Genomic DNA, 15,467 nt, shown 5'->3' on the forward strand with positions numbered 1-15,467 from the left:
GAAAAGGAGATCAGCAGTGCAAGGGGAAAAAAATCAGCACTGGTAAAATATGTTAGCATTTTTCCATAAGGCTAAACGAAGAAACTGTCTGAACTTGCATTGCCATTGCAGCTCCACTTAAACGAAACACAGCATGTTTTGCCAGCAGTCAAAAAATACCTCGGCCTAAAACATAATAAATGCTTGAAGTAGAGGTCATTCAGGGAAAAAAAGATCCTTGACCTGGTCCCATTAGTCATGGACATGTTTGAAAGAGCAACGTAAAACTAGAAAAACTGCCTTAGGCACAAAAAATAAATTAAAGGTTCAATTACATCCCATTTCTCAAAAGGTTTGGTGCCAAAATGTACTGTTAGTCAGTCTTGATTTCTAGTACTTATATAAAGATCCGCATGAATGATTTGTGAAAGAATAATGTTTCAAGCATGTTGCTGTTCCTTAGGTGGTAAATAGTCTCTTAATACAAGTCTACATTTAATTATAGTCATGAATATTACTCTAATTAAATAATTATAATTAATATTATTATTACTATATTACTCTTATCTTACGATTTGTTTTTTCATGTATGCTGCACTCAGATTAGCAAAATGCTAAAGAATAAATACATGATGATGATTGTAAAAAAAGTTACCATTATAATAAAGCAAAATAATAGCTATAGTAACCCTGTTTAATGTTTGTAGCAGAGTGATACTGCAAAACAATAAAACATTAATAGCCAGGACAGTCTTGATCTAAGCTTTATGATCCCTGTGGTGAAAGGGCTTCTGAATCAGCAGTTCTGATTCCGTCATTCGCAGGGTTTTATGTTGAAAACGGGTTTCTTGGCCTTTGCTCTTTAAATATCTAGCAAGGCCGAAGGGGCAAGACATCTGAGGAGGAACTGACATCAGAATTCTTTCAGCAGTTCATCTTTCTTTCAGCAGAGAAGAACTCAACAAACATGTCAGTCTGTTTTTCAGTCCCGTTGTTTTTACTCATTAGAACCCTGAAGATGCCCCTAGGAACACGTATCTGATATCATCTTTTCTAAACTATAGGAAGGTTTTATCCTGTAGGAAGAACATTCAGGTAACATTTCCAGAATATCCGTGTTAGTTAGAGAGATGCAGTGTTTTAGTAGGATGTAATTTTAATATTACACACCATTTTGGATACACAGATGGCTTTAGAGAAATGTTTTGCCTTGTGTAAGCTTTTATTTTTAATTTTAATTATTTCCTTTCTATTTTGGGCTTTGGAAGATAAAATGTTTAGATTTCTATTTTTGTTTATTTTAAATTAAATATAAATTATGTTACAGTAAATTCAACTTTTAAGATGGCATTATTAACGTCAAAGTGATTTATTTTAAATAGACCAAGAGTTAAATAAAATAATTTTAAAAAAATTGCATTTTTGTCTGTTTAGGATAACTTATAGTCATTCTTTGATGCTTTTATTTTGAGTACATGTAACCTTCTTTCCTAAAATGTTTGTTTCAAATTAAAAATCCTATATAATCGTAATATTAACATAGTCACATTACATTTTGGCCATATTATTCTTCCCTTGTACTTGAATGTGTGCACAGTTAATTAGTTTTCCTCTAATAACACTATATTTGAAATTAAAATCATATTTATTTATAAGATTGCTGGTGCATGGATCCATTAGTCCAGCTCACAATCACCTCTATCCTCATTCACTAACAAGATCTCAAGGTACATCACCTATTTTATTGGGTATAGATGCCCACTCCTTACCTGCAGGAAAAAGAAAATCAGTGTTTTCTAAGAGATGACTATGAGTTTAGAGGTGTATAGATGCCAAGTCTCTCCCCACCTGTTTCATACCAAGTTGCAAACATTCTTTTTGTGTAACAGAGATCACAGTCTGATAATGCCAAAAGGACATCATATACAAAACAGCAAAGATGCCACACATAGGTTACCAGACCAGATGACTTTACTGAACTTTCATAACTTAATACAATATATGCAAAACCAAGAGCTGAGGTCTTCCAGGTTTGGCCAGAGGGCACTCTCTCTGTCTCAGCCAGGTCACCATCAAGAGTTATTTGGTCGGCAACATGGCAGCTACTACCCAAGAGTACAGAATATACATTCTTGGAAAAAAAAAATCATGATTACCGAGTCAGTCTTTGAACTTTACCCAAAAAATACTGTAGTACCAAGAACTGTCAACCTTTTGTTCTGAAATGGAGTGTGTGTTATGGCCAGTCCATAACTAACACAGAAATTCAGTAACAATTAACTGCTTAGACTCAGATCAGGCAGAGTGTTCCTCCCAGTGACACTCCTCCAGATATGTCAGTCATTCACTTTGTGCTGCAGAGAGGAAAACTTTGTTATTTACATGTATGTCTCAAACCTCTTGTGAATGGTATTCAACTTTTCTTAACACACTGGATTTGGCGCTTAAAAGGGTATCATCTACTGACACACTAGTTGTACAGGGAGATTTTGATGCTCACATGCAGTCCAGATCTGTCTCCTGTTGAAAATGTCTGGCAAATCATGAAGAGGAGAATCACACAATGGCGACCATCGACTGTTGAGCAGCTCAAATCTTGTTTGCAGCAAGAATGGAAACAAAATCCACTTGGAAAAAGTGCAACAATTAGTTTCTTCAGTGTTGCAGGCATCAGTTTCTAAATTTTTTTATGTTTAACAAATAGAATTAAGTTTGTCAGTGAGAACACTGAAGATCTTTTCTTTGTCAAGTGAATTACCAAATTACAGTGTCCCAACTTTTTTGGAAATCGGGTTTGTAATAAAGTTAGTGAATTCTGAACCATCAACTTCCTTGGTATTTTTGTAAAGATGCTAATATTTTTATAACCACATTTTTCATTTTTTTGATTCCAATATGTTTGTGTTGACTGTGTAATTTCTTGTTCTGTGACTTTACCATTGATCATTTCTTTACATATCTATACATATTGGCAGCTGCAGATAAGTAACCAACTCATGCCTTGTTGGAAATGTTCCTAACAGATATAAAACTGGTGGTCAAAGAAGGAGACAGCAGCACAAATACCATTTAACACTGTCTCTACTAGAATCTTAGTTTGGATTTCTAGAAAATGGAACCCACATAATCCACATTCAATAATAATCACACAGTGCTTGTTGTGGCAGCATGATATGTAAGCAAAGTATAGGTGACTACTTTAAATGGATTCATGTTGAGGCCCAGTACATAAACAATGCTCTCGTTAAGCAAATACAGAGGCCTGATGCATGTGGGAATAGTGTCAGTGCTTCAACAGACACATTATTAGCATCTTTATAGTACCTTTTCAGTGAGTCATATTATTATATATATTCTTCATTTTTGTGTTTAAAAATGTCATTTAAAATTACTGAATTATATATGAAAATTCCCCTTTCTTTAGATCAAAGAAAACAAAGGCATCAATTGACAAATCAACAGAAACCGATAATGGCTATGTGTCACTGGATGGAAAGATGACTAGTAAGAGCAGTGAGGATGGCACTCAGACACATAATCCACACGGTGATGTTGCGAGGTCAGAAGAGGGGGGCAGTTGGAATGCTGGTTCTGCTACGAGACACTTACACCATCATGGTCAACACAAGGTACTGTATACCCACTAATACCAAGAAAGTTTGCAGTGTTGGATGTCAGAGCGTTAATGTGTAATGTAAGCTGTCATGACTACCTGTTTTTGGCATTATAGGAAACAATGAGGGGAGGAGTTTCTATTGTATTAGGCTGTAATGGTTCATATAATTATATCAGCACCTGATTATTAGTTAATTGTTATTTTACCATAATTCATTTTTTAAATGTTCAGAATATATATTCTCTGTACCACAGGTATAACCATATAGGATATCTCAGGACTGAACCCTTGAAATGTATTTTATGACCATTCCAAGTGATTCATCATAAATTAAATTGAGATTCATGTAATTTCTCAAACCTATTCTAAAAATTAATATGATCCTGCCTTGTACTACACTAGGGTAACCCAGGAACTCCCAGAATTCATCCTCAAGTACTCCTTGTTGTGACCGATTATCCTTTACAGCTATTTTATTCATTATATCTATTCTATAATCTTAACTTTAGAGGCTTAAAGTAGAGGGGCTTCCACCAGGCATGAAGACAAATTGATATACTGTAGAATGTGATTTCTCATGACATCACCTAACCTTTGACATCTGTTCAGCACTCATCTCTGCCATGTATTTTTCCAGCTTCTGCTGCAGCTTAAAGGAAAAAGTGAAATGCATAATTATCTGCCACAATTATTCCAGTGTGGTGAAGTCCCTCTTACCTTTACCATATTTTCACTTAAGTAATGGGAGATTGAAAATATGTAATGAGATGCAGAGTTATTCTGCCATGCACCCAAGGTAGAGGCATTTAAAGCTGAGAAGACTTAACAAGTTTTTAACCAGACATGGAAACCAGCCTGTCCTGTTAGTTGTAAGCCAGTATACACATAGTTATGAACAAAACAGCAAAAATACTCCTACAGGAAAAGCTGTACATAGGGATGACGAGACCCTAAATGAAGAGTAAAATCAATTTTAGAGAAGATACTAATATAAATGCTTCAATAAATAGATACTAAATAAAGCACTGTATCCCTCAGAAAAGGAGACCAGAATTTAGGCCATATTATGTAAGACTAAAGCTACATTTGTATACCTTAAAATATGTATGTTTTTGGATGAATATGTATGCTATTATAATGGGCTTGTTTAAAAAAAAAAAAAAATGTCATAATTTTCTGTGTGATAACAATGTTATTTTTCTCTTCAGGAGTCACCCAGAACAATGGGCAGTTTGTCTGATGAAGTATCCAGTGAGGATGATGCAGGTGGAGGATTTGTGCATAGCCGTCGTGTAATTGACCGAGCTTCAAGTGACTGTGCATTGCGAAACAGAAAGCTACATCATTACAAGAAGCACTACATTTCTGAAGTGAGTCTTAGTTTCATATTACTATACACCAGTAACAGCGTACTGAACGATAACTTGCAGTGAATACACTTGTAGTTTTCATACTCTTTCTCTGTACGTTTAGCATTCATTTGCTCAGAGGTTGATGCACTTTCTGCTTCGTGAGCAGCTCTTGTTTTCTCCACTCTAGCAACCCACTTCTTCTCTTCTTCTGTTGGCATCTTTTTGCGTTAAAACTGATTAAGTCAGTTTTTGTGTTGCCATTACTTAGTACATTTTTCTTAATTTTCCACTTAACCTAGCACTTAAGTGTTCAATCTGCCTCAAGAATGATTTAAGGTATGAAGAGGTAGGGAAAGTGACAGTGAAGGTGGTAGGGATGAGAACGGCGGCACGGCCGCCCTGCTGCGCGCTGCCAAGAGTTAATTGTACTATAAGGTAAAATAAAAATAAAAAGAGTAATAAAAATCATCACCCCAAAAGCGGACAGTAGAAGTCACGTAATATACATGTACCAAATTTCAGGTCGATAGGTCAAACTGCATGCTTCCTCTGTGTATCTGTCTCTCCTATCACCCTGAATGCAACTACAAACTAATCTAGAGGCTTAAGAATATGTGTTATGTGCACTTAGTTTCTAATTGTACTTATGATCTTCCTGGACATATTTTGAATAAACTATAGGATAGGCATGACAATATTCATATCAGCCTGTGATTAAATTGTTACAACAGCAAAATATACATGTAACAAGTACATGAACTAGCTTTTTGTGTAGTAAGAAAAAAACCCTTCAAAATCTACAGCTGGAAAATGTAGGTTTCATGCAAATGATGTGAGTAATGTATAGTAATATGGGTCATTGTCAAAGATGATATCTGGAGTAGAAGTGGGTTTGACAAAGTCTATATTTAGGCTGAATTTGAAGTTGGCGGTACTCTCATAATTTACAGAATTTCAAATTACGAAAGTAAAATGTTTCACCCACATTTATGCAATGGTAATTGTCACATGTCCACCTTTTTCAGCTCACTGAAACTGTTAGCTAATAACATATTTGTAGTTTTGATTGACAAGTGCAGCTGAGTATTATCATCTGCATAAGAGTAAAAAAGAATATTACTTTTTTTCAATGGTAGCTCTAAATGATACCATAAAATTATAATATTGACCCCAACATTTTGCTTTAATTTGAGGTATGCCATAGCTGAAGTACATAGCAATGAAGAAATGTAAATGATATAAGTTATGGACGATGCAAGCTTAGTTATTGACTTTTTGTTCTTCAGCTGGGTCTGTTTGAAAAGGGATCGTACCAGGTTTCATTTTGGATATCATTGTGGAAAACTCTGTGCTTCATTAATGCTGTTAGGTTAAATAGTGACTTAACATGATCCCACAGTGCTAGGCTTTGAAGCATATATTTTCTTATAATCATAAACCATGTTTAGGTTTTGGTCTATAAATCTCGGAAATTGTTGCATTCTAATATAGGAATAGTTTTACAAAGCAGTTCTTTTTTTTGGTTGTTTTAATTAGAATGTGGGCTTGCCTGTTTTCATCAATCACTTGTGAGTAATATTTAGAGCATACAGTATAATTGAGCTTTCTTCTAATTTTTTCAGTCTGATAAATTAGAAACCTGTCATTTAGTTGTTCTTGTTCTGTAGTTTAGTTTTGGCATGTAAGTGCATGTGTTGTGTCATTACGTATGAGTACATTTTTTGTTTTTCCTTACTTTCTTTTAAGGAAGAGCTATTATATCTAAAGCAGTTGTCCATGATGACTGTAGATTCATTTTGTGCTGTGTCAGTAATAATTTTGAGTTCTTCACAGTATCAGTAAACTGTCCCATACTATGGTATACCTAGGCTACCACTCATGATATCTCTTGAAGTTATTTCATTATGTGCAAATGAAAATTAAAATAGAATGTCAAAATGAAAGAGAACATGATTTAAGGACATCCTGGAAGAACACAGTCTGAACTTTTACAATTGGTGCTTGATGTTGCCTTTCTCTGTTGTTTTACAGGATGCACCGAGATCAGGAACCAGCTGCAGCTCCCATTGTTCAAGCTCTCGTCAAGACTCTGAGAGTACGAGACAGGAATCTGAAACTGAAGATGTTCTTTGGGAAGATTTTCTGCACTGTGCAAAATGCCGTTCTTCCTGCACTAGTGAGACCGAAGGAGAGCACCCAAATGTTTGTACTGGAACCAAGAAAGAGTTCAGAGATGACCCCTTTCATCAGGTCCTTACTTGTAGTTTTATGGTTCTTATGTTGAGATACCTCTGAGAGCACTAAAATATGTATAAAATTGGACAATAAATGGCAGGTCTGAAATATCCTAAATGTCACAAGATCTATAAAAAAATCTACAATATAATAGATATAAAAAGATCATAAAAACGTTGCTTGCAGGCTTTTGGTAATCAATTAACTGGTTGATTTATTTTGAAATCTTTTCATAATTTAAAATTGTGTTTGATTTGTTTTTTTCTACTTAAGGCTCACATCCCATGGCTTCATAACTGTAACCCAGGCTTGGAAAGAGTGAGTGCCATAGTGTGGGAAGGTAATGAGTGTAAAAAAGCCGATATGTCTGTCCTGGAGATCAGTGGAATTATTATGAACCGAGTGAGTAACCTTTATCCTGCAAGCAAATTTGTATTGTTTCAGTGTGTAGTCATTTTTAAATGTATAGGAAAATTCAGTTTATTTAATATACACAATAAATGTTAAAAAATCTAAATGATATATTAGTGTTACCATTGTTTAAATTATTTTAAATTTCATAAAATTGATGGTGTCAAACTGTTGCATACCTTTATGATGATTCGATTAGATATTTCAGGTTGTACAGTATATATCACTTTAATTCTTATTGCCTTAAAATAACAGCTACAATAGATAGCACTAATATTTTAAAAGTGGGAGCTAAATTCATGGAGCCTTACACATTCAGGTTGAGCTCTACCATGGGGACAACAGAGTTCTTAACTGCATTGGTAAAAAGTCCCTCCACATTGAATATTACTATTACTGAATAAAACCAGTGGTCTGGTGTTTTTGAAATGGTCAGGGAAAGTAGTATATTCACACTGCAGCAATTTTATGTTCATTCATACCATTTATTTTTAAATCTGCCTTCATTGTATGTAGATGTATGCATGAATTTATGTATATATATTTAAAGTATGAATGTATAATTTATGCATTTAGTAGTAGTTGTAATATGGACATGTCTACAAAGTTCAGCGAAGTTGTTACTTGCTCAACTAAAATATAACACTACACTCCACTCCTGTTGCTTGATAAACTATTTTTACGTTTCATCAACCAACTACTACAAACCAGAACTACTTAAGAACATTTACATTAAGTAGAATGTCTATTGTGGGCTGGGTGGTCATTTGACATGTTCAGTGTCAATTTTGACAATAGATTTTGATATAGTTTTAGTCTTAGCCTTCTGACTTAGATACATTTTAGTTTTAGACACATTTTAGTAATTAAATTATTGTTAGTTTTGGTCTGGTTTTAGTCAACAAAAAATAAATTAATTTTAGTCGAGAAAGTAAATCGGTTTTAGTCATCTAAAAGTAAAATTAAATTAATCAGTTGGATACACAAATGAGCCAAACCACATGTAGAAGTGTAGAAAAGATTTACTCGAAAAGATCTTGGTCACATAATGGCAGCTCTGGTCCGTCATCACAATTATCTGGCCTTCAACATGCCTTAGTTATGCTGCTATAACATTTTACTAAAACACAGCATTTAATTTCAAGATAGGATTTAGAAAGAATTAAATCATCAGGGACTATCTGATTTATCTGACCACATACAGTACATGTAAATTTATTGTCTGATATATTTTCTCCAGCAACTGAAAAATACTGCATAAAATAATACTAAAAATTAAAATATTATTATATCTTTACTGTCGAATTGGTGAATTCCAAAATAATTTAGGATACTTCCATTTAAACAAACCCTTTAAAGCTGTTTTTGTAACAAAATACTTTTAAAATCTGTTCTGTTAGAGAATCACTCTGTTAGGTTTGCAACATTTGCTATTGTAAGATTTATATTTAAGTCATTAGCTTGTTAAAAAACTCACTAAAGAGTAATATTTAATGAATGAGTCATTTTTTTACATTAATTTGATATTTCAGAACTCTTGTAAAAAAGCCTTTGCTATGTTGATTCCAAAGTGTGTCACATGAGTGATTAGACTTTGTTACTGCTTAGCTTGTGTGCAACTCTAGAATTACAAAAGTTACCCATAGTCAATTAATTGTAATGGAGAGACTACATTCACTAACTTACCATTCTTATATAGGACATAAGTGCTTTTGCTACATTCTTCACATTTTAGAGGTCATGCTCATAAAAATTAGTTTACCCTCAAAAACCAAACATACTACAAATTTAGTGTTTGCAGATTTGTATGAAGTTATGTGGTACTGATTATGTTAATATCATATTAATTGGGAGATGTGCTTCAAGAACTTCAAACACTGATATCCTAAATGCCTTTTATTTTAGTATTAACAAATGGAGCAGCTCATTTCATCAATGAAGTGCACAAGCCAAATAGCCACTTGCCTCGATTTTTAATTGCTATGACTGTTGTCGTCATTGCCACTGTACCCTTATAGGAAAGTGGATGCATGTGAGGTGGTGTCACCCGCAACCCTGAACTGTATCCACCAGTTACAAAATGATATGCTCATTACAATCAAACAACGAATGTGAAGCTTCCATTCCTTTATCAAGACTATGTAGGACACTGTATTAAAAGTAATTAATCCCCTGTCATTTTATCTGCTGCCGTACACTACAATCTAAACAGTTACAACTCACAAAAGAGGCTGAGCACATCTGATTGCGCTCTCAAAGCTGCACAAATTAATTTTTTTAAAATAATTTGTAAAGGGATAAAACTGACAATAACAAAATCCTGTGTGTGTGTGTCTGTGTGTTAGCTTTTTTTAGCGGAGTAGGATTCTGGCTTCACTTTGTATGAAAATGTGTTATTGAAATAAATGTTGCTATCTACAGCTTTTGGTCCATTTGTCCAGACCAGGGTCATGTAAAAAACCATGCAACCATAATGTTACTTCCAATACCAAAGTCAGTTTACCTAACACATTATTGTACATTTCATAACATTGACTGTCTCACAGTATAAATTAAACAGCTTAGCAATGTATCTTTATAATTAAAAGAACTTAATTAACAATGACCATAATTTAAACCATGAACTCATTGTCATCTACTTACATACTATAACATAATTGCTTATATATATGAGAAGTTACGGATGATATTGATCCAAATCTATATAAGACACATTTCCTTTACTATATCCAAGAAGTTTAGTGGTATCTTGAATAGCAGTGGCAGGGGTTTGCTGCAGAGTAAGGTAATAATTTTTGTTTTACCCTGTTTCTGTGTTACTAAAGAAAGGGTAAATGTAAAAGCTGAAACTCACATTAAATAATTATTTATATACAGTAATGAAAAACAATAAAAATTCCAACTATTGATAACTACATACATTTTTATTAAGTAAAATGGGCAGTGGTTTCAGTGTATGTATGGCTGTGCTGAGCTACAGTATCTAAGCATAGTATGTGCTACATTTTGCTGTGGTTACACAGTCCATGAAAAATAGGTCCTTTCATCTCACACCTTACACAAACACAGAGATGCCTCAAAACAGTCAACAAAGGACATAACATTAGACCATTAGAAACTTTTTTTAATGCTGATTTGACTTTCGAAACAAATGGCCGACTTTCAAATCAGATATTTTACAGCTGAATGATTGTAATGCTTCACTGTTTCTGTTTTTATATTTTTAAAGCCTTAAGTGTTCTGTCCAAAAATATCCTTTCTCACCTTTCCTTTTATTGTATGACTGTTTGTTTAAATAAAACATACAACATAAATTGTTCGATCAATTATCCATCTAGTCAAATTAACAATTTTTTGGTTTTCTTCAATGACAGTGTAGACTTTGCCAGTACTTAATCTTTTTGTCTTCTAATTATTTTACTATTTTTTGTTAGTGCTCTGTGGTTTATAGCTTGTTTGTAGCTGGTCATATTATAACAAAGCTGTAGTAGCTACCTGTTTAAAATTTTAGGGATTGGCTTCATTATGCACAGTGAGTTGAATGTGCAGTTGCTTCATCCGTGCATCCTTGGCTTAGTATGCTTAGGAGCAACATTTCAATCATCTGTGGTGCTTCTTATTCTGTTTAAAGACAATCTATGACAATTTAATTATAATTCCCTACTAAAGTTTACATAATATAGATTGCTCTTAACTATTACACCCATTAAGGTGTCTCAGTTAAGCAACACATATATAGTGAAGTCTCCTAGCAGAACCACAGAGTCAATATATAGAATCCTTTCAATTACTACTTTCACTCAATATAGCACTAAAGAGGATGCATGCCAACAACATGTCAGTCAATCCGTCAGCATTCCTTTTTGCAATTTAGTGTTGTTATTTGTTCTTTTCATTTAATCCTACACGCTAAGATTTGATAGATCGTTAAATTTAATTTCAGCAACATGTGTACAAAATTAATATTGTTTAAGTACTTAAATAACATTTATGTGGTTGAATTATAGTGATAAAAGAATTTTGGTGCTAGTGCATCTGGTCTGTTTATCAAAATAATTACTGAATGTACTTCAGTATCTTTTCAGTGGCTATTCCAAAATATTGTCTATTTCAATTAAATAAACAATTGATTAAATTTCCCAGTTATGAAGAATGTGTATTTTTTTTAAACCATTACAGTTGCATTTATTTGCTTTTGAACTATATGGTAGCTTACAGTATCTTATAATCTGTGCATTAATGTTCTGAATACCAAGCATATTTTAAAAAAGTGATTTTTATATAAGTAAAACGGAGCCTTGTTGTAGCCTTGGTGAAATTCATAATTTGTCATATTAGTCAAGTTAACCCAAACCCTATTTTTTTCTTTCTTTTTTCTTTTAGGTAAATGTCTATACTCCCGGGATAGGTTACCAGATTTTTGGCAATGTGGTTTCATTAATCCTTGGACTGACTCCATTTGCATACAGACTGTCTCAGTACACTGACTTGGAGCAGCTCACCTCTTTGTCGGCCTTGGAGCTCTTAAATGTTGCATTTGGTTCTAACTCTGAAAGTACAGTCATATTAATGGTGCTGACAAGTTTTGTGGTCCGAATCTGTGTTATATGGCTTTTCTTCTTTCTTCTGAGTGTTGCAGAGCGCACTTACAAACAGGTGAGTTGTGTGCCGGTAAATAAAGATATTTTACTATTTTTCTGTTAATATTACATGGTGCATATTATCATTCTTATGTAACAAGAATTAATACATGATTAATATTAATACATGATGAATACAAGCATAGAAGAACTGAAACCCTTTCCATTTTAGACATTTTTGGACTGTACTTTTTGGAGAGGAATGGTGCTTTACAGCAAGGAATGACCTTCAGAAAAAATATTTAGTGTGTTCTCACAAATGCTGTCTTTGTGTTAGAAATGAGACTTTCATTTATGTAGTGAAGTCCCACTACACAAGACACATTCTGTGCAACAACACCAAAAGGACACTTAGTTCATGTGTAGTATTTTTGACTTTAAATGATAAGCATCTGTGAATCAAGAAATATCCTTATAGTTGACACAGTCATGGAGCATTGCTACACCTGCCAAAAATAAAACAAGAGTCATGGTTACAGAATGTCATACAGTAATTGTCATAATATGATCTGAAAGCACAGAGCAGTCAAATATTCATCATTAGCACATAAAACAATAGATTCTTATATAGCTATGCCTTAAACATCTTCTCCACCAGTAAAATGGTAAATAATGACGACTGATGTAACTCAAAATTAGTAAGTGGCAACTAGGCCACTTATTAAAAACACTATTTGAAGCCATATTTTTAATTTTCCAAAGGATTAAAACATAACTCTCTTTTCACCTACTGGGTTCAAAGAAAGTGCTTATTCTGGCAAATCCAGGAGTTGGTTTTGAAATCTGAGTGCCTAATATTGTCCTGGAAAGATACAGGGATTTGTATAGCTTTGAAACAGTGCAAATAGAAAGACTTGACCAGTCCGGATAACATAGAAGCATCACTTTGCAGTGTATACTGAAACTCATGTAGCTGCTTTTACAGATAGGTGGAGTATGTAGTTTGGTATACAGGTATTTTCAGCTAATGTGAATGTAGTGCATGCTGATTACGATCAGTCGTATTAGTTACAAGAGTAGAGAATGGCTCCTGTTTCAACAATTAGATGAAATGCATTTCACTGAATTTTCCAGCCTCTAATGTAAAGACTAAATATACAGTACCTAACATTAAATCATCTGTAGATTTATCGTTAGAAATGCATTATTCCTGTACAAATTCAAATAATATGGTATTTTTTATTTTTTACATTATATTGAGAGAGAGGAAATGACAGATTTAAATGAGTACACTTTTCTTTACTAAAGCAAGATATTGTTGCCATTAACAACATATTACAAATGTTTTTATCCTGGATAAGAAAATACTCTGTGTATGTAAAGTATATTTAATGCAGTGACTAAAATTACAGACTTATATTTATTTCAGGCGTGTTAAAATCGATATGCATTAAAATTGAACAATTATTATTCAGTTAGCTTAGTCAAATCTGGGCCAAAGGAGGCTGGATTCTAAACTGACAGCACTGGGTGTTAGGTAAGGAAGACCATACTGTAGATATAATGCCAGTCTATCACAGGGGTCACTCAAATACACACCAACATTCACTGTTACACAAGTTACAGTAATCTGGATTCATCATTTAACTCACATTTCTTTAGGGGTGTCTGAGAAAGACCCACACAGACAATAGGAAGTAATGTGCAAACTCTGCTCAGACACAGAATGGGTACAAAATTTGAATACAGGAAAGTTGACCTATTAGGCAGAAGCTCCTACCACTTCACCATTAACCTGTATTCAGTATACTTTTTTTTGTAATGTAATCAATAGCTACAAATAAATTCTAAATATTTACCTGGTCGTTTGTTTTATTTATTTATTTTTTAAACAGAGGCTTCTTTTTGCCAAGCTGTTTGGACATTTAACTTCTGCAAGAAGAGCCAGAAAATCAGAGGTTCCGCATTTTCGTTTGAAGAAAGTACAAAATATAAAGATGTGGCTGTCACTCAGATCATATTTGAAGGTAAAGCGTATATGTTTTTAATCTTCAGTGAATGACTGTTCTAATTATTAATATTTGAATCTACCGTTCACTGTTACTTTATGGATTAGTTAAATGAATATAGAGAAAAATATACATCTTCCTTCATATGTGTGCATGTTATCATATGACCCAGAGATGTATGTTATGTAGATATTTACAAGTATCATAAATTACACCGGTTGTTACAGACTGGAATCAAATGTATGTTTTTATTCTAAAATAGTAAGAATACGAGCAGCTCACTTCTCAAAACGGAATTGTTCCGGGATCGAACCCGTGAAGCTTTGATTAACAGTCAACAGTTGATACCGTTGCCACCGAAGCTGTCGTAGCAAATGCGTGTCAATGTGGCACCCTAAGGCGGGTTCTTTTTCTCCAGTTATATTTTTGAATAGAAGCGCATTTGTTCTGTTATATTTGTACCTTTTGTGAAAGTGTTTCTTTGATATTTGGAATTCAGGCTTCACGCATTATACACTTCATGTCTACATTTTGTCTGTTATTGCTAAAACATGAAAAACGTTTCTGTTTTAATGATGTGTTTACATAGATCGTTGTAGACACGGAACACACATGAAATGCGAGTGTTCCAAATAACGATATGGTATTTATAAAAGGTGTCATTTTGCTTGACGACTTACTCTATACAACTCTAAGCAACTGACACGCAGGTAAACAGACTTGACCTGAGAAAACTGTGTGGGGTGGGGGGGATGTGATATCAGGCTGATTGTTGTTTGCTGCTTATCAACACATTTAAAGGACAAAAGATGCTGATGGAGAGGTGCAAAGCTTTTTAAGGTGGGACGGATATACAAGTTTTTTCATAGGCTCTGGTAATTCTAGTACTAAGTGTTTGTGAATTTTGTTAATTTCTAGTGTTTAAAGGTTATATTATTTATTTATTTATTTATTTCTGCTTAGACCATTAGCAGTGTCTCAAATTTTTTTTTATTTTTCTAGAGATTTCATAGGGCCCTAATCAAAGCTTCGCTATAAGTTTTGTAATGGACAGAGACTAGGAAGGATTTCAGCAACCAGACACGTGTTTCAAAAATTAGCAAACAACGTGTCCCCTTTGAAAATGCACTTGCAGTGTTTCTTGATTAATGTTGTGCAGTCTCCCCAGTGGATGAGTCGGGAGATAGTTGGATGGATAGATATTTATTAATCCCCAGTGGGAATTTCACATACTCCAACAGCAGCATGCTGATAAAATCAATATTATTTAAAGAGCAATAAAAGA

At 33.8% G+C, this 15,467-nt stretch overlaps 1 protein-coding gene across 5 annotated transcripts in view; it reads left to right on the forward strand.

The window, feature by feature from the left end:
- LOC120533923 (protein PHTF2-like) overlaps positions 1-15,467 on the forward strand; it is a 175,921-nt gene that overhangs the window by 133,905 nt on the left and 26,549 nt on the right. For all 5 annotated transcript variants that reach the window (XM_039761038.1, XM_039761040.1, XM_039761041.1 and 2 more), the window contains 6 exons: positions 3,404-3,608; positions 4,804-4,965; positions 6,979-7,197; positions 7,456-7,584; positions 11,977-12,249; positions 14,069-14,200. In XM_039761038.1, the coding sequence (XP_039616972.1) occupies positions 3,404-3,608; positions 4,804-4,965; positions 6,979-7,197; positions 7,456-7,584; positions 11,977-12,249; positions 14,069-14,200 (1,120 nt within the window). The remainder of the gene's footprint in view (positions 1-3,403; positions 3,609-4,803; positions 4,966-6,978; positions 7,198-7,455; positions 7,585-11,976; positions 12,250-14,068; positions 14,201-15,467) is intronic.

This window comes from Polypterus senegalus, chromosome 8 (genome assembly GCF_016835505.1).
Source record: "Polypterus senegalus isolate Bchr_013 chromosome 8, ASM1683550v1, whole genome shotgun sequence".
NCBI classification, from domain to species: domain Eukaryota; kingdom Metazoa; phylum Chordata; class Cladistia; order Polypteriformes; family Polypteridae; genus Polypterus; species Polypterus senegalus.